The sequence below is a fragment of the Solea senegalensis genome, linkage group LG4 (genome assembly GCF_019176455.1).
Source record: "Solea senegalensis isolate Sse05_10M linkage group LG4, IFAPA_SoseM_1, whole genome shotgun sequence".
NCBI classification, from domain to species: Eukaryota; Metazoa; Chordata; class Actinopteri; order Pleuronectiformes; family Soleidae; genus Solea; species Solea senegalensis.
In genome coordinates, this window is record NC_058024.1 from 17,814,188 (window position 1) to 17,833,429 (window position 19,242).

The following is a 19,242-nucleotide window of genomic DNA, read 5'->3' on the forward strand; positions in this document are numbered from 1 at the left end:
AGCAAAAATAGCACCTACATTCACAATATTAATGGAGGTTTAAGCCCTAGAGATCCATAAAGTTTACTGTAGCATTGCTGATGCTTTATCATCAGTTGTGTCCTCAGTGAAAGCCACTAATAATGAATGTTAATTAGATGCAGATTTTTTGAGAATGGCCAAGAATATAAATAAATGTTAAAGGCCACATAGACCGGAAGCTCCAATTAACACTGCGTTTGTGTGTTTATCTGCGTCATTACCTCATTTATGAAACCCTAAAGTTTCAGAACAACAGTTCAGCCACTGCTGAGAAAATAGTGTTGTATTGTTTTCCTGGGCTTTGCGAAGCGGATTGGCACTTCCTTAATTTGATGTCGTCATCAGAAATCCTCACCACTCCTCTCACCATCGTAGCGCCTCCTGGTGCGGCACTCATCCGGGCACATCCGGTTGCGTACATTCAACCGCAGAAGAAGAAGAACTACTCTCGTTGTAGCTGCTGAGATGCAGAGCATCCACCGTGCCAGAGGGGGAGCTGTGTATCTGAGAGCTGGCCTATCTATTACGTCACTTCCAGGTACCTGGCCAATCACAGGACAGTGGGAAAGCTCTCGTTGGCTGAGCCAATCACAACACAGTCCACGTTCTGGGGGTGTGGTTTTGGTCTGAAACAGCGCGGCTGACGAGAGCGTCAGTGAGGAGATATTTTGATCGGCTCGTTTGCAGCGATTAGGAGGTTTTTAACCATGAAAGCAAGTTAATATATGTAAGTAGACCTCCATAACTGTCGCCTTTAACCGTTGCAGACAAGATCCATTTCAAAATATATATTTTACTGCAGCTATTTTATTGTGGAATGTGTTCTTCTCAAGGAAAATGTATAGGATTATTTTTTTTTATTATTTTTAGTGCCAAACCTCCCTATCCAGAGACACGTAGGCGACGGAATGTTGTTCCCGAATTTGGTAAAAAAAAAAAATAAAAAAAAAAAAACATATAAGGTTGTTGAAACACAAGCCAATAGATACTTTTCATAGCCAGGATTTCCAAGCTGGAGAGATGTCACAAGGCAGTGTCAAAATTAGACATTTTTCTAGCAATCCTGCAGCTTTGGAAACTGAAATGTGTTTTCTTGGAACCAACTAAAGCTGCTGCAGTGTTTTTCATTTGATATACGCTGACTGTAATCAAAATCTGCTTTTTTTCATGAAAGTGGTGCTCTCTCTCCGTTCCCTGCGGCACCAAGTCAACATCACTGATGACGCTGCAGACGTATCTGACTTCAGTCAGTGCCTTGAGCAAGGAGCAGTATTATTAGATTACCTGTGATGAAATGACTTGGATTTTGTTGCCAAGTGCCTGGTTGTGTATGTTTGTAATTTCATCCACGTATGCATGCACTTGCATACAAGTGTGTGCACTCACTAATGTATTCAATTCACAGTGCGGATATACAGTATTATCTTCATGGAAATACACATTAAACGATCCATGACAATGCTACTTTCTTGGACATTTCATCTCTTCGGATGTAATTCACCCCACCGCTGCAACAACCTTGGGTCTAATTCCATTTACCTGTTAGAGCAAATCCCATTTGTGGAAATTCAATACACCTTTCAAATCGGATGTCCTATGCCTTGAGACTCACAGCACCTCTGTTTAACTGTCCATATTATGGAGGTCGTAAAAATAATTAAATGACAAGGATAATGAATCAGTATAAAGAAAATTTCTTTATGAAGTGTTTTATTTTTTTTTTCAAGCCAAACTTTTCCAATGCTTGCAATATGGGAAACAACTGTATAATGTCTGTATAAAGTTTTTCAGTTGTAGACAATTAATAAAAATTCTATCAAGAACAAACTGTGTTCACACTTGTTTTTTTTTAAATAATTAAAATGCATGTGAAAAAATTAAACAATACTGTATGGAAGGCAAAGACAAAATATTTCTTAATGAAAATGAATGAACATGAATAAATGTAATCTAAGTCTCATACTACATAAATGTCGTCTATCTGATTAAATACAGATACAACTGACTGTCATTTCTTCACACTGGAGGAAGTGACATCACATGTTGACAGCGTGGCTCAGACACGCCTCCTTGGAAATAAGGAGAGGGGAGAGAGGGCATGAGATAAACCATGGTGGATTCAGAGGCAGACATTGGACTGGCATGGCTGTGCTCAGCTCAGCACTGTGATCTACATCCCTGAGGCTCCTTCCCTGGACATTTGGATTCTCCACCCACAGCCACACAGCCTTGACACGGTGCTGGAGAGTGCGTAACATTGAGCTGTGCCATGTTTTCACAGCATGTTGCAGGGCATTGGGAGATAGAGAGGAAATAATCAGGGGGAGGCAACCTTTACCACACTTGAGCGATGTTCCGCGAGTCTCTCTCCTTTCAGACTGTGAGCCTTTTCTGCACAGAGACCTTGGACTAATGGAGGGATGCAACGATGTTACTCTCTGCTTGTCATGCTTGAATCACAGCTGCATATATCTCTTTGTGTCACAGATCTTATTGCCTTTGTCTGTCACCACTGCCAGATCAACTGTGAGGTAGTGTGGCGGACAGAGCGTTCTCCTCAACCCCCCGCTCCCTTGTTTGTGCCCCCTGCTTCTCATTACTTTCCGCTCGCTCGTGTCTATTTACTTCTCTTAAGCTACCCTCCCCTCTCTGTTAAGCTCAGTCTTTCTCGCTCTCCCACTCCCTACTGCTTACTATCACCCTCTCTATGCTCTCTCAAAGCAAGCAGTCTGCTATTCTATCCAGGCAGCTTGCCACATGATCTCCTGGAAGATAGCGTTCACCGCTGCTCTGCCGACTCACAGTCCTTGGGGTGATTTTCTTCTCCACAACGGCAGGATGCTCCTTCACAGGGATTGATCCCCGTTCACCCCCTTTCACTTTCCCCTTCCCTTCCCTTGTCCTGATCTCCTGCCCTCTAACCCTCACCCTCTTGTTGTCAACCCCCACCCTCTCCCGTTCGCCCTGACCCAAGCCTCTTTTCCTCTCAATTCATTTCACCCCCTTGACCATGTTGCCATGTGTCTGTTGGCTCCAACCTATCCTCATCTTGTTGTCCTCTGTCTTATGGACCCGGGGGGAAAACTGCCCAGCAACCTGTCTGTGCCCCGATCCTCACACTGTGGACTGCAGCGGCCGCGGGCTGACCCGTCTTCCCAATGAGATCCCTTTGGATGTGCGCAGGCTTTTGCTGGCTGACAACTGGATACCCCGCATCCCCTCGGATTTCCTGGTTCTGTACAGTGACTTGGTGTACCTGGACCTCCGGAATAACTCCCTCTCCCACATAGAACCGGGGACACTAAGCACTTCCTCCAGGCTGGTGTTCCTGGATCTGGGCAGCAACAACCTGACTGAAATCCCCAAGGGGACATTTGGGGAGTCCCGAAGCCTCATCAAACTACGACTGGGCAACAACCCGTATCTTAGCATGGTGAGTGAGGATGCGTTCCTGGGCCTCACCTCTCTGAGAGAACTGGAACTGGAGCGTAATGCACTGTCTACCCTAAAAGTGGGGGCGCTGAGTCAGTTGCCCTCCCTGCGGGTGGTGAGGCTAGAGGGCAACCCTTGGCTCTGCAACTGCAACTTTGCCAACCTGTTCACATGGTTGATGGAGAACAGTCAGAAGCTTCCAAATGGTGAGTAGCAAGAGGCATTTGCATTTGGCATTTCCATATGGTTGACCCAAATAAAGCGTATCCAAGCACAGCGTACAACAATATTATGGCAGATCCACTGGCATGACACTTCTCTGTTCTATTAATATTTTCACTGTAGAAGAGAAAACCCCTCCACCGCCCCATCACCTCCTTCCCCCGTTCTAATTTAGTCTCGTTTGTCCTCCACCCCCATAGCTTATAATGTGTGAGACAGTGCAATAGCAGAGACAGCACGAGCACTTGTTTAAAAGGGAGAGCCAAAAAGATGTTTTTCATTACAAAATTCAAAATGAGGCAGTATCTGTAAAGAAAAAACTCACATGAAGTATTTTGGCTAACATGGTTTCTGGTTTTACAATGAAGCATACATAGAAAACAAATGTTGACCTCCATCTTGCGTGGTACTTGTGATCAATTTGCACGTTATATTTATATAATACTTATATAATACACTGGTAGACAGTGTAATTCAGCAGTAAATCCCAAGGAAGAATCAGAAAATCATAGGCCCATACTGTAGACTGTCTGTCTGTCACTGTGATGGGGGCCTAAAGGGTTTAGTTAGATAACAGGGCTGAAATTTTGGTGTTTTCTGAGCACATAAGAAAAGCTCAATGGGCAATGTCCTTGTAGAATTATTACAGTATACTCTTGGTAAGATATGATTTCATGACTCGCTGTCAAAGCTATCACAGTTTCATATAAAACACAAACCATTACAATTTAATAAATGTCAGTTATTTAGAGCCATTCTAATGAGATTAATTCAGCTGTAGATGTATTACTATCAATGTCCTCACAGTTAACGCCTAAGTGCAAGCCAGCACGTGGGAGCTGAGGAGTCAAAAATAAACAATCTGACTGTTCAGGCACATACAACTACTAACTCGTGCTGTTATCATATTTAGATTTACTAGCAGACACGTTTGTTCAAAGTGAGAGGGAAAATAGGATCGTAGGGAAGTTTGAAGTGTGAGTGTTTTTATTTTCATTAGGGAGCTGACTGTGGCTCAGTGTGCTGTGCTGTATGTATGTGCAATACAGTGTTCATACTGTAAGTATGGTACATCATGTTCAGGTCTACAGGTGAGGAGTGCGACTGTGACATTGTTGACAGGTTGCTTACAGTGTAAAATGTTGGTATTTACTGGAAACAGGTTTTGTTATATGTATGAGATGTGACAAGGAGTTATTTAGGAATTATGGTACTGAGAAGCTGATGCGCTGGTGAATCTCGTCTGTGGTCGTTCCGCAAAAGTCCCGCTTCATCGTGAGGGTCATGGGGCGGGGTAGGGGGGGCTGTGCCAATCTCAGCTGACAAAGGGCGAAAGGCGGGCTCCACCCTAGACAGTCCGACAGTCCTTAGCTTTTTCATTTTCTAGATACCACAAACGGTCTAGGAGTTATGGTAATGAGACGTACGCATGCCAAATCCTGTTGGCGACGACAGGATGGTAACGGAAGGGTTAAACACCTTTGTGTAGATGCCCTCATATGTCATTTTGCAATTTGCTTAAAAGAAACGGACAAAAGATTAAAATAAGATCGAAATTCTAACTGTGATCTGGCCAGAAAAAAAAGATTCAATTCAGCTCCCTTATAAAAGAAAGTTGAAAACTGCTGATTATTCAAAAGAATATATACATTTAGGCCAGGCTGTAAGTCCACTCTGCTCCTCCTATGTTTGCCCCCAAAAAAGACACTGCAACTTTGATCAAACGGCAAGAGCACTGTACATATACAGTATTTCATGTAGTGTGAGGCTGCAAATGCATTAATCAAGGGACCCAAGTGTTGTCAGTTGCATGGCATAATGAAGTGCATTAGCAATGCTGGCCAGGCAGACATCAGCAGCACAGAAAATATGCCAAAGGCCAAGCCAAGCTCCAGGCACAGCTGCCAACTGGCCCCAGTGTATGCAGGCTCTCAAATTGAGTTAGTAATGCATATCTCACCTCATGTGCAGCCCTTACATCCCCATCAGTAGGTGTTTGCTTTACGACCCCAGAGTCGAGCCCACTGGCTTGAAAAATGCACATACACACATACAAATGCACAGATTAGCGCAGCGTTCACTGGACTCTGCGTTGACTGCATTAACGCAGTAACTGTAACCTTAACCTCACCACAATTCAAACCAGTTGCTTAGAAATTAGGTTCTGTCTCATGAGGACCAGGATTTGGTCATCGCAAGGACTTAAAAGGTCACAGTTTATGACAGACAAGGTATACATGCTTAATATTCAATATGTTAGTTTTGTAATGCTAATAATGCCAGCAGAATGGATGGCAAAACACACAGTAGCAGATCACACAGTTGTTTGTCTAATGCACTGATGAGTGTATATGTCCTTTAAACAAGTATTTGTTTTTACTACTGCATGACTTACAGTAAAAGCTCCGGTCTGTAAATAAGTAAAAAAATGAGCAAGAGCAGACCATAATAATGCCACGGATACATTTCACCCCCTACTGTCAGCCCTCTTGTCAAAGCTCCTCTCCCAAAACACTTGAAGTTGTTGTCTGCAGTCTGTGGAACTTTAGAATTTTCACTGCACTTTCTCAGCCATTTTTCTCTGTGACTCACTCGCTGACTTCTGGGTTCAGTTCAGTCGGACAAGTCACGTTTTTAACGCATCAGAATACAACTGGTTAGGTTTTGGCACCCAGGCTCCAATTTAATCACTTTAACCACATAGATCGAGGAGTGATGAGCAAATATCTCAAAACACCCCGCGGAGCCTGCAGGTGGATGGAGGTGGAGCTTAAAGCATGAGCAGCAGCACGAGCAGCAAGGCAGCGGTAGCACTGACTGGTAGAGGGAGAGATGGGGACATTTATGCAGATTGAGAGGGAATGTATATGAGGCATGTCGAAGGGATATTGAAATGCAGCTGGAGTTGACTGCCCGAACTACCTCGCAGGCTCGCCTCATTTAGTGTGGTCATTCCATGTGGTCAGAATGAAAGAAACAACAGTATCGCTCTGTCAGGACCACGCTCACCAATAACTCTGTAGATTATGCCATGCAAGTGCTTATCACACATCCCTTTCGTTCCCTGATTTGACACATGTCAAGTGTTTGCTGAAGACACTTGACACGTGAATTATGGATGTGATGTGAGCACAGACGTGTCACACAGAGTCGCTCTGTGGATTTCAAATCTACTGCTGGACAAACAGAAACAAATAAGGAGGCCTTGCGCTGAAGTTAGATTTACAAGCATGAGCGTCGTCATACTGCCAGACCTCATTCATGCAATGACTGAGGTCTCCACGGGGGGAAAAACGTGATGATCTGTGCATCAGAAGTAGTTACACAATATCAGATGGGCACTCATCGTGATTGAGAGTGACGTTATACGCCTTTCGATATGTCGCGACTTAATAACCATCGCCACTGTGGGTGTTCGAACTCAAGATCTCATTCATTATTAAAAAAAAAAAAATCAATTATCCAGACTCAAGTTACTCTTCAAACTGCATGCGAGTGCTCTGTTCTACGTTATCACATCATCATCGTGTCTGTTTTGCATCACTGATTATTATCAAACATAAACGAGGTTCATGCCGACTTTACAGTATTGTCCTACAACAGAATGGAGAATTGAAATTCTCACAGGTGGGAACATTTTTTTTCCAAAAAAAGATTATGAAATAAAATTAAAATGACACTAGGGCTGCAACTAAGGACTATTTTCATAATCAATTAATGTGTTGATGAATTTTTTCAGTTAATTGAGTACATGTTTGGTCCATAAAATGTCAGAAAATATTGCTCGGTGTTTCCCAAACTGAAAAAATTCCTTGTTTTGTCCACAAACCAAAACAATAGCAGAAAAAGCAGAAAATATTCCCATTCATTTCCATTTACACTTTAATGTCCTGATGTCAGTTGCCGTATCTTTATTTTCCTAATGATAAAAAATTGTCCATTTCTTTTTTTTGTTGTTGATTCTGGTAAAAGACTTCAGTTTGACAGGTAATCGAAAAGATATTTAAAAAAAAAAAAAAGGAAAAGTGCATTTCTATTAATACGTATTCGCTCTGCGATCACCAGGCGTCCCTCTGTGGTGGCCTGCATAATGTAGCAGCAGTGGAGCCAATGCCGTAAAACCCAATTCCCATTCCATTTTTCACATCTTGATTTCCCCTGTGTTTTACAGTTCACTAGCAGCACACTTCTCTGTTTGCATAACTTTGATTACTGCAGGTCACCGTGATGAGTGGGTGGAAAACTCTGGACTTTTCTTCAACAGAAAAGCAGATTTCTTTCCTCATCAGTTACTTTCCTCTCCTCTATGCACCGCAGGATACGATAGTCCCACATCTAAATCTGACTGACTGCCAGATTGACACACTACCTGTCAGCCTCAATAGTCTCCCTCAAAAAAATAAGTTGCAACTGAACTTTTCTGCAAACCATGGGAAATGTCACATTTCTGTATTTTGTACAGGAAAAAAAAACCCAAAAAACATCTGAATGTCAGAGAATGTGCTCAGCTTTTATGAGAAACAATCTATTATTAGCTCTAACCGGGCAACCTAACTACAGTGTGCCTTCACATAACCACATTCATTAACAGGAAATGGTTATCATCATCGTCATCATTTCCCTATGGATAGATGAAGGGTAAAAAACACTATATAAATAATTTCAACCAAAGATGTCAAAAGACACATTCATATGTTCATATACAGACACAAACATTCAGCCAAGTATCTATAGCACATTATAACTTCTATATAAATTCATTGTTTTTGTTTGTTTTAGCCACCAATCAGGTTCATAAATGTTTTAATTGACGGATGAGTGTAAACATGATCCACTCCTGTCTCCAGTGCTCTTGGGTTAAGGATGAACAAAGGCCATGTATAATTCAGAGTGACACAGTTCTACAGCACATTGGCCGGGGTAATTGGAGCCACAGTTGCCTACAGGACAGGGGCAGGCCGACTCCCATGAGAGACTGAGGCATCGCTATCAACGTTAGACATGACCTGAGCAGTTTCACTACAGAGAAGCAGTTCATGTGACGGATCCAGAGTCAGAATTTTCCTTCACAGCCTATCGAGTCGCTCCCCAGAGACCTGTTAGCACACAGTGCAGAAAATACACTCACAAGCTTTGCCTGGCACACGCTCGATGGCCCGCGTGACTCTACTGTTCTGCTCACTATTCATGGGCATGCGCTGAGAAAATATCCGTTCCATTAACACGGGCTGGCGGCGTCTTTTATCTTGGCCTAATTTAATGTTTATTTAAAGTTGGGATGTGAGTGAGATGGTGTTGGCAGAGTGGACAGAATTACACAGCGTGACATCAGCAGCTGCTGCACTCAGACGCAGAGACGCATAATCTGCCGGTGTTAGAAATAAAAAAAAAAATAAAAAAAAGGTGAAGAGGCAAAAGCTGAAGATAATTTCAGCAGCAGCAGCACTGTGAAAAATGGATAATTCCCTTTAGACCTGTGTGTTATTTAGCCGTTTTACCATGATGGATTGTGACTCTTTTCATGAACTACTATTATTCAACTTTTAACATCGCCTGTTTTTGCTTTTGTGGTGAGACACTTTCAATATGCTGATGTCACTGAGTCTCCGCACTAAAGAGATTCCCTCCTGAATGATGCATCCTCACCACGCTGTCATATCAACTCTCGTCATTTAGTGCAGTCATTTTACACACACACACACACACACACTGTCTAACTCATATACTCATACCCTCTTTATATGACTTTTTTACATCCAGGAGTATTGGAGAGGAGTGGCCAATTCATCTAATTAAATAAAGTAGGAGAGGCAGAGTTTGAGAGTCACTATGCGAAATGGAATATTTAAGAGGAGTTTCGAGGTGGCAGTGACTTGGGAGTAATTAACACCTTAGAATGAAAGTCAACTCCTGCAGGAATATCGTCGTGATCTTGCATTTGCCATTGGTGTGGAGATTAATCTGGACAGACAGTGTGTGGTTGAGGGAGGGGGGGAGAAATAAGCCTCCAATAGTAGTCTGTCACAGAGAGGTGGATCAATCACGGCCGGGACAGCAGATAGCCCAGTCCTTCGGCTGCCTGTAATCCTTAATGTAATCCATCAACTGTCTGTGCCAGGAATGTAACATAGCTGTGTGGGCTGACATACCTGATAGTGTAAGGCCATGATTTGTTACATTACTGCACAGTAGCCTGTCTCTCTCTCTCACACACACACACACACACACACACATGCGCACTGTAATCATGGAGGCATTTGGGGTCATTTATGAACGTCAAAGTCATCCCCTCACTAATTTTCTATATTCTTTAATTGGCTTTTACCTCTATGAGCAGTTAATTAAATAGCTTTCATAATAATTTAGATGGAGAGATATCCCCCCCTTTTTTTTTTTACGTGTGAGGAAAACCACTGTACTGGGAGCAGACTCTGAATTGGTGCTCAAGTATTTTCCATGCACATTATCGCAGCATGAAATTTTACCCAATCGGCACCAAATGAAATTACAGGTATATTCATCCAAAGTCATTTCTTTCACGCAGTAATTCATCCTGTCATTTCTCGTCCATTCACTCAATACATATGAATCTTACTTTGTATTTCACAAAACAATTATTATTATATTATAAATAAATAAATAAATAAATGCTGAGAGGAAGTGAAACTCCACCACACTAGATGTTTTCAAGGCAGGGAGTGTGTGCGTCTTCCATTTATCTCTTTAGTATGGTAATTCCTGTGTCTCTTTGGCAGGTCTCACTGAGATTCATTCAGTGGCCAAGTGCGCAGCATATTTTAAAAGGGAATAGGTTGCAATAAGGAACAGGCAAAAAGTGAGTCTGACAGAAAGTGAATCATAGTCAATAAATGTCTGTAACCATGGAAGCTCTTCCATATGAGCCTCAGGTTTCCTCCATCTTTAAACTGTGGCCACATCCACAGTAAATGTGGACACTCTCTCGCTCTCTCTCTCAGTTAAAGCTCATTTTTCTCACAGACAATGTTAACAATGACAAACTGTTTGTTTGTTTCATGATGTTCGACATTTGGCCAAATAACACAGCTGTTCATTAATTCCTCCTTTTGTCAGACTGTGCAATAACTGTCATGCGGACAACTCCATATTTGCTAAATCCATGTCTTTTTAAGTTTTTCATAGCTGTATTAAATGGAAAGAACACTGCATGTACAATTTCAGACAGACACACAAAGTGTATCTTATCACCAACAATGTGAAGGTCAGCAAATGTTAATATGCAAGGTGCATAAAGCTTAGCCATAGCCAACAAAGTAAGTTAGTATAAGGTGAAAACTGAGCAACCAAACAACACAAAACCATTGTCAGATTTCTTAATTGAAACTTATCAAAGTTACTCATACAAAACAATCAATGTACTGTATGTTGCTTAACTCAGCTGTTGGTATGATTGTTACCATTGTTTTGAACTCAAACACACACACACACACACACACACACACTAAACATCATTTTTAACATTTCTAGCATTGAATTCATCAACTTACGTCTCTGCTTCTCTGATTTTTCACCAGAACAATCATTTCCGGACAGCATGTCTCATGGCTGCTTTGTTTGCAGCCAAACAGGAAGTGGCAGTACCTTCAAAATGCTATAACAGGAAGTGATGTCATAATTCAAACTGGTAAAAATGCTTAGTTTAGACAAATGTTAATTAATGAAAATGCAAAAAAAAAGCAGCAACTATGCAGTTACCATCTGGAAACATAAATCAACATTAAAATACAAAAAAAGTGCAATAAATGCCTTCAGGGCCGCACGGTTAAACAACATTAATAATCCTCCCTCTGTTGTCTCTGCCCAGTGACCTGTTTGCTAACAACGGTGTTATTCTTGATCATGATGAATGTGATAATGCTGTAACTCCTGCAGAGGCCATGCGCTCACCAGGATAATTCCATTCTTAGCGGGTTATTAATCAAAGCATCTAGGGCAGACAGGACCAGCGACCACTGTCTCAGTGGCAAAGGCTAAATCTCTGAGGTGATGGGTTACTTCACTATACAATGAGTGCACTGTGATAATGAATACAATTCATTCATCTCTGGCAGAGCATGGCTCTCCAATATGTTGACTTTTCAGATGTAATGAAATGAGTTTAGGCGCATGGCAATGATGCTAAAGGTGATTTCTTCTTCTTCTTTTTTTTTTAACTTAAAATGCTTTTATTTACAATCATTTACAAAAAGGTCACCTCTGTCAACTGTATATATGTAGCATACATAAAACCACAGATATTTATTATAATACAGAGTGATTATTATTATTTTGAGACAATTAGATGCCATGTGGAGTTCATAACGTACTTGTTGGAAATGTAACAGTTAAAAAATGTCTATTTTCCTCAAGGCCCTATACTTGCATGCTGCTCAGCAGTTTCCTTCTGTGACGTGCTTTGAGTGTGTTTTTCTCCCCGTCTCCCCTGACATAAGGTAAAATGCTTTAGAATAATCACGCCAGGAACCAGTGTGCTGTCTTCTGGCTCCACCAGGATTGTTGGTCCTGGCTCCTCATCAGTTTGGAGCCTCTCCCTTGATGCTGCATTTGCTTCTGAATCACTTGAACTGATGCTGATCCAAAACTTCTTCTGTTTTCTGTGGAGCTTGTCCAGTAAGCACTCGGATGCTTGGTTCTGCCAGTAAGCCCAGATGAAGTCTGCATAATACACAGTGAGAAGAATAAAACAAAAAGAACACAAATGATGATACACAAGTTCCACTGAGGTCTCAGTTATACTTTTTGCCATGACCGGATGTTTTCATGAAGGAATGAAAAAGGCTGGTAATCCTAATTAACAGTGTTTGGGGGTAACACATTACAAAAGTTACATTTTTCATGTAACAAAGTAATAAAACAAATTTTACAACAACCTGTAACATGTAACTTTAAAATCACATCAATAATGTTCAGTGAAAGAAAGCCTGGCTTTGTTTAACATGATTTATAGTTCATCCCTCTGTATTAGAACGTAACGCATTACTTTGGAGGAAAGTAATATTGTAACTTAACCAAAACTAATAATTTATCACCGTCAGCAAGAAGGTTATTTTGTTGACCTTGTTTGTTTGTATTCTGTTTTTGGACTGTGAGCAGCATAACTCAAAAAGGAAAGGACAGATTTTGATAAAACAACTCCTGGGCATGAAGGTCATGGCCCACGGAGAAATGATTACTTTCTGGTTTGACACATATCACATATAAACTATTGCAAAAGAAAAAACAACAACAAGATCCTTGCCTCTGCACTACTACGTTCTGTTCAGTAACTTTTACTGTTAAGATATTTAGCCCAAATATCTTAGGAGTATTTAGTTTTTATTTAATCATTTTTACATTTGGAATTAAAGCTTAGCTCATGTCAAAAATAAATAAGATGAATGTCATGCATGACAATTTCATTAGTGTCCTACTGTTGTGTCACGTGATGTTATGTGGTTAGAATGTAAGTCTCTCACAATCCTCAAAGCTACTGCCCTAAGATTTTGAACTGGAAAAAGATTAAAATATTCACTTTATCTCAGTTGAACATTCTCAATACTTGTACAGTCGAGGAAAAGTTTAAACCATGTGACCAATGCATCACACAATTATGTAACAAAAACAAGAAAGGCACATTTTAAATTTAAATTATGGCTTAACTTTAGTGTGTTCATTAATTTTTACCCCCATTTCACACGTCACTGTTCTATCCATTAATGGCAAAAAATCTTAATTTTCTGATTATTTTCATCTCAATCTTTTCCAGATTACAGATTTGGCTGAAATGTCAATTTAACATGGCATGTTCCATTTAATAAGTTAAGATGCATATATCGCAGCGACCTCTTAACACATCAGGATTCATTTTGTCATGTTTATGTAGGATGGTAACAGCTATAAGCAGGTAAAATTGTCTGCGCTCTCTGACTGCTTCTTCTTGTCCTTTCTGTAGTTTTGACCTTTTGTGTTTTGTGTATCTTGTCTTCTCCCAACGGAATGTTAATAGAAATGTGAGAATGTGTATCTTGTATTAAGGGATTAGTGTCACTAAGTTTTATCAAGCTCCTAAGGAGTTCAGTTACAAACCTAATTAATACTGTAGAGAGTCAATCAGCAGAGAATGGATACCAATTCCATGCCATCACTAACTTCCATTATTTCTTTTTTCCATTGTCATGGAACACTTTTAATCTGATCTCAGGTTTGTTTGTTTTTTGTCCTTTGTCCTGTTAAGTACCAAGAAGGGATACTTGAGTAAAAGTACAAGTATCTCACCGGAAAATGACTTGGGTAGAAGTTGAAGTCACTTTTTATAATATTACTTACGGAAACATTTTAAAGTATATGACAATTACTTCATTAAATGTCATATTCTGATATAAAACACACTTAAGTTTTAGAAGTAAAAGTAAAAAGTATTAAAAAAAGTGAGGAATTAGGATTGAGCCATGGTAGCTCAGTGGTAGGGCGAGTTGTCTTACAACTGGAAGGTTGTGGGTGCAATTCCTGGCTCTGCTAGTCTATGCATGTCCTTGAGCAAGACACTTAACCCCATGTTGGGTATGAAAGATGTGTGAATGGCTGAATGGCAATACACTGTAGTGTAGAGCAGCTCTATATAAATACAGACCATGACCAACTCTGATTTCATTGAGGAAATACAGGTAATAAAGTACAGATACATGTATGTTGTACAAAGTATACATGTAATGAAGTATAAAATCTATACTTCATTACATTATTACATTACAACACTGGCTAATTCTAGCAAATACTTTCTACATTAGTCTCAAATCTAATTTCATTGTTAGTTGAGTTCAACCATTTATTGCACATCTTCATTTTTCTAACACCAGACGTGAGGTAATACATGTGAAGACTGAATTAAGGAGATGTGATGAAAGAACATCAGCGATACAAAAAGATATTCCATATTATACAGCAGATCATACTGTACTGTCGAGCCCAGAATTGATGTTACTGCCAAACCTTGCGATGTTGAAAGAGGACACCCACATCAGCAATGCTTTACATTTCCTCCCACCAAAAACTAACATTCCCATCAATATGTCCAGTTCAAGTACATTGCCAGTATGAAGGCAACCCACAGTGCATATCATCTGTAGCAGTATAAAAGCAGACACATGACACATATATTTCCTTTCTTTCAAATTAAAGACAAAGTCAGCCTCATTGTGAGTTGGAAGAGAAGGTTCAGTGGAAGACGTTTGTACCCTTGAAGTCCAGTAAGACAACGTCATTGTCCTTTTCTGTTTGAATTATGTCTGAACAATAAACAAGGTGAATGTGACAGACACACGGAAAGCACTTCTTACTGATTTATCATGCTTTCATCTAGAGATGGCTTCCGGTCAAGGTGCCCTTGTCCCAGAGCGACTCCTGTTCTGATACACAACTAAACGTTTGAGATTTAATGGAGTCATATTTGTATTCAAACAGGTTTGCTTTTAGCTGGCAGATACAATAAAAGTGATTTAAAACCACGTTTGGTCCAAAACCATGTACCAAACTTGTGGGAGCAGCTTGCATAACGCATTGCCTTTAAAACAGAACACACGATAGTAATTATGAAACGTCCTGTACAGTAAATCAAGTAGCAGCAGAGTGTACAGTGTATTTACAGTGTTGTTGTGCTTTTCAGTTTCTTATCATTATGACTTGCACCTGCAGTCATGCTGAATGTGGGTGTATTTGTACGCACAGAGCAGCTTCAGCCCTCTGATCAACCTCACACTTATTAAATCAGCACCCACTTGGAGGATGAAAAACGACACTGCTGTGTTGAATTCATATTCTTTATATCGCAAGAAACTACTAGCATTGAACAGCATCCTCCACATGAGGGCCACTGTGCCCATCTCAGCTGACATAGGGCAATAGACGGGGTACAAACAACCATCCACTCTCACACCTACAGCCACCTCAGTGTCCAATTGACCTAGTACCCCATATTAGTCTGGAGTGTACGAGGAAGCCGGAGAACCCGGCGAAAACCCACGCACACATGGGGAGAACATGCAAACTCCATGCTTGTTCAGGTCTTGAACCTGGGTCTTCTTGCTGCAAAGGCAAGAGTGCTAACCACTACACCAACCATGTGGCCCAGCATAGACCCACTTGATAAATTCAGAGTGTGAGCAGCATGAGATATTGTTCCAAGTGCTAGGTTATACAAGAAAATAAGCCAGTTAGTGAAAATTAGACCCTAACCCTGAGCGATTCATGTCTTCATCACAACTTTATTTTTAGGGGTTAGTCAGGCTTCAGTTGGTCCTAAATGCTGCTGGGTTTGGTTCAGGCATGAGCACATAACACCCATTCAGGCCTCACTTCACTGGCTTCCGGTGTATTACAGGATCCATTTCAAAATCCCTTTGTTTGCTTTCAAACGGCTGCATGGCCTTTGCTCCAATCTGCCTCTCCGACTTGCAGGGTTAGGGTTACGCTCCATCGCGGTCCCTCAGATCTGCTGCTGATCAGCTGCTTCTGAATGTACCAAAAACTAGGCTGAAGCTCAGAGGGGACTGATCTTTTCGCATCCATGGCACACAAACTCTGGGATGAGTTGCCAGTTCGTGTTAGACTTTCACTTCCTTCACTTCCTGTCTTTAAAGCTCGTCTTAAGACGCACTTCTTCTCCTCGGCCTTTGAATGCAGTGTGAGCTGTTGGCTATTTGCAGAACGGCTGCATTTATAGCCCTGTGAATGTGAGATGTTCAGTTTTAATGTACTTTACTTGTTTTATATTATTTTAATGTGACTGTAAAGCACTTTGGGCAACGGTCTTGTTTCTTTAAATGTGCTCTATAAATAAAGTGGATTAGACTCATTTAAATTCCATCAAATCCTACACACTGGAGTCTGGACCTTTAAGATTCTGCTAGAATGTCTACCTTGCTCTTCCGTAACATATCATTTCTTACTTTCGATCTCAATCTAATTGATTTGAATAATCTTGTTTCCTGTTTGGGTGCAGGAGTGGACGGCATGGAGTGCTCCCTCCCCATGGATGGCAGACGTGTATCACTGACCCAGCTCTCGAAGGACAGCTTCCGTGAGTGCCAGGCGACCCTGACTCTAACAGACCTGCTCATCATTATTTTCTCCGGCATCTCGGTGTCTGTGGTCGCCATCATGACAAGCTTCTTCCTGGCTTCAACAGTTCATTGCTTCCAGCGCTGGAGTAAAGGCACAAAAGGAGATGAGGAGGAAAGCGAAGAGTGAAGAGGTTTTACTTTTTTTAAGGCCGTCACGGGACTTCAAAGCGATGAGGGGACACAGGAGAAAGTGTGCGCCCCACGTGACAAGTTTCACTCCACTTTGGGTGACTAGGATCTCCCTAGTACTGTTGTTGTCGTCATGGACATATTAAAAAAGATCTTATTGAAGGACACTTTCAAGGAATGAGCCAAAGTCCTGACAAGAAAAGTAGCGAGGCCCAGCTCCACTCCAGAAAGACAGACAAAGAGAGACCTCTACCTCCTTTGTATTGAAAGAGTAAAAGTTGTTTTTTTTGTGTGTGTGTAATCGCAATTGCAGCTCTGTTGCACTCTAATCCTACATCCAACTGTGGCATCTAAATCCCGCTGACATCAGCGTTTAGTGAAGGTTGGATATCATTTAAAACACTGACCTTGCTGACCTCAGTATTTAACTGCCTATAACATGACATGTTGATATATCCTGCAATTTACAACGTCGTGTTTTTTTGACGGCCTCAGTCACTGAAATTCAAAGGTGATTCACAAACTCCTCCTCCTCCGACACGTGAAATAAGTCAGTCCAACACAAAGGATTCGGACACTGAAGCGAGATTTGGTTTGGTGATACTGTAGGATATTGTACTGTAGGCAGGTTGAGCTGGGACGTTGTTTCAGCGCTATATTCAGTATTATATAATCACAAATTTATGTACAATAGAAAACACTGTAGAGTCAAACTAATATACAAATCAAGCGGGTATACAGTATATTCCTTAGATTGATAACCGTAAGCTGTGTAGGAAGACATGAATAAAGCTTTGACAATGTAATCTTGAAAACTATGGCAAAATATGCTGTAAAATAGAATCTATGTAGAACATTGTGTCACTTAAAATAGTGAACCTAAATTTGGCAAGCCCCTTAATACATCATGTTGACTGGTTTCATTGTCATCTGCCAAATATTAGGCTTTGGTAGAGGAGAGGTTTGCTGTAAGGGGCAGTTTTTTTAGTGAGGTCGTGATAGCTTCTGTCGAGGGCAACACTAAAGCCAAATCACATTCTACATGTATATACATATATTTAAAAAGCTTTACATTCTCTTCCAGTCTGTGAAAGACTAAACCAGCAGTATTACTTGGCTTCATACATACCAGGCTTTTAAGTGTGTTGAACATGAACATGTCTGCGAAGGTCATTCAGGGTCATTGTCATCAGCTAATGACTGAAGTTTCCTAAAATTACATTACCACACAACTAAAGTGCATTCTTCTTTATGTTTCATAAGCAAAATTACATTAATGTGAATGAGCTGTGGTTAGGTTCAAGCACAAATGGTTAGGGGAACAGCTAGTCTTGAACTGTGGTCTCTGGGTTGGTGAACATCTCAAGCTTTGTTACAAGCCAACAAACACTTTGCTTCACTAGAGCTCTGGACATGACTCAGTTTGTGTAACTCCAACATAGTGGCAGGAAAAGCGTCTGCAAAGATTAAAGGGCGCCAGCACCAGTTTCAAGCTGCCAGAGTTCACTGCGCACTTTAAATCCACAGAGATTGAGCAATATATCGCAGAGGCTGACAGTCGGAATATAACAGACCCATATCATGTCCCTGTGGTGCTTTTCAAAAGGTACGGAAACAGCTGGCGCAGACATTATTCCAGACCTGCAGTAGACATCTCTAACTAGCTGATAAACCTTTCCTCATGCTACTCCATAGAACGCTAAGATATCGCAAAACAGCATGTTATGGGATGTCGTCTACCAGAGCTCTATACTTTAATGTGACTAACTATTACTGTGTCAAAAAACATAACATGAGAGAACATATGGTCACTTATAAAAGACAATTTGAGAAGAGAAGAAGACAGTTTTGTTGTGTGGTGAAGGATTTCTTTGAGAGACAGGAGTGAAATGAAGGCCCTTTTAAAACAAAAAGAGAGATTACATTCTTGAGGAATAAATCATGCTTACTGCTGTATTTCAGATTTCCTGAATATGTAGCCTCTAACTCAATTCATTGTGATTTTAGGAAAAATCTTCCAATATCTTGTTGTAAAGAAGTCTCATTGCGAAATGTGCTATGTATCTGCATCTGCATTCACATGCGTGTCAGTACAGTCACAGTTACAGTACAGTCTAAATGAAATAACACATGGGTGTTACTCATTGTTACTTGCATCCTGTATTTTTTAAATCCCCCATGATTAGGATTTGGAATGCAAAGATATGTTGCTTTGCTTCTCATTTTGCACTTGTAAGGCATGAATAATTTGGCAAAATTGAGTTATGAAGCAGAAAGAATGTTAAGCTGAAAAATGCAAACA

At 40.8% G+C, this 19,242-nt stretch overlaps 1 protein-coding gene across 1 annotated transcript; it reads left to right on the forward strand.

Moving 5' to 3' along the window:
* Positions 1 to 2,096: 2,096 nt before the first annotated feature.
* On the forward strand, positions 2,097 to 18,255 carry lrrc38b (leucine rich repeat containing 38b). Its single transcript, XM_044024822.1, has 2 exons — positions 2,097 to 3,659; positions 16,691 to 18,255. Exons 1-2 carry the CDS (start codon positions 3,032 to 3,034, stop codon positions 16,936 to 16,938), a joined length of 876 nt encoding a protein of 291 aa, XP_043880757.1. The 5' UTR covers positions 2,097 to 3,031; the 3' UTR covers positions 16,939 to 18,255.
* The last annotated feature ends 987 nt before the right edge of the window (positions 18,256 to 19,242 follow it).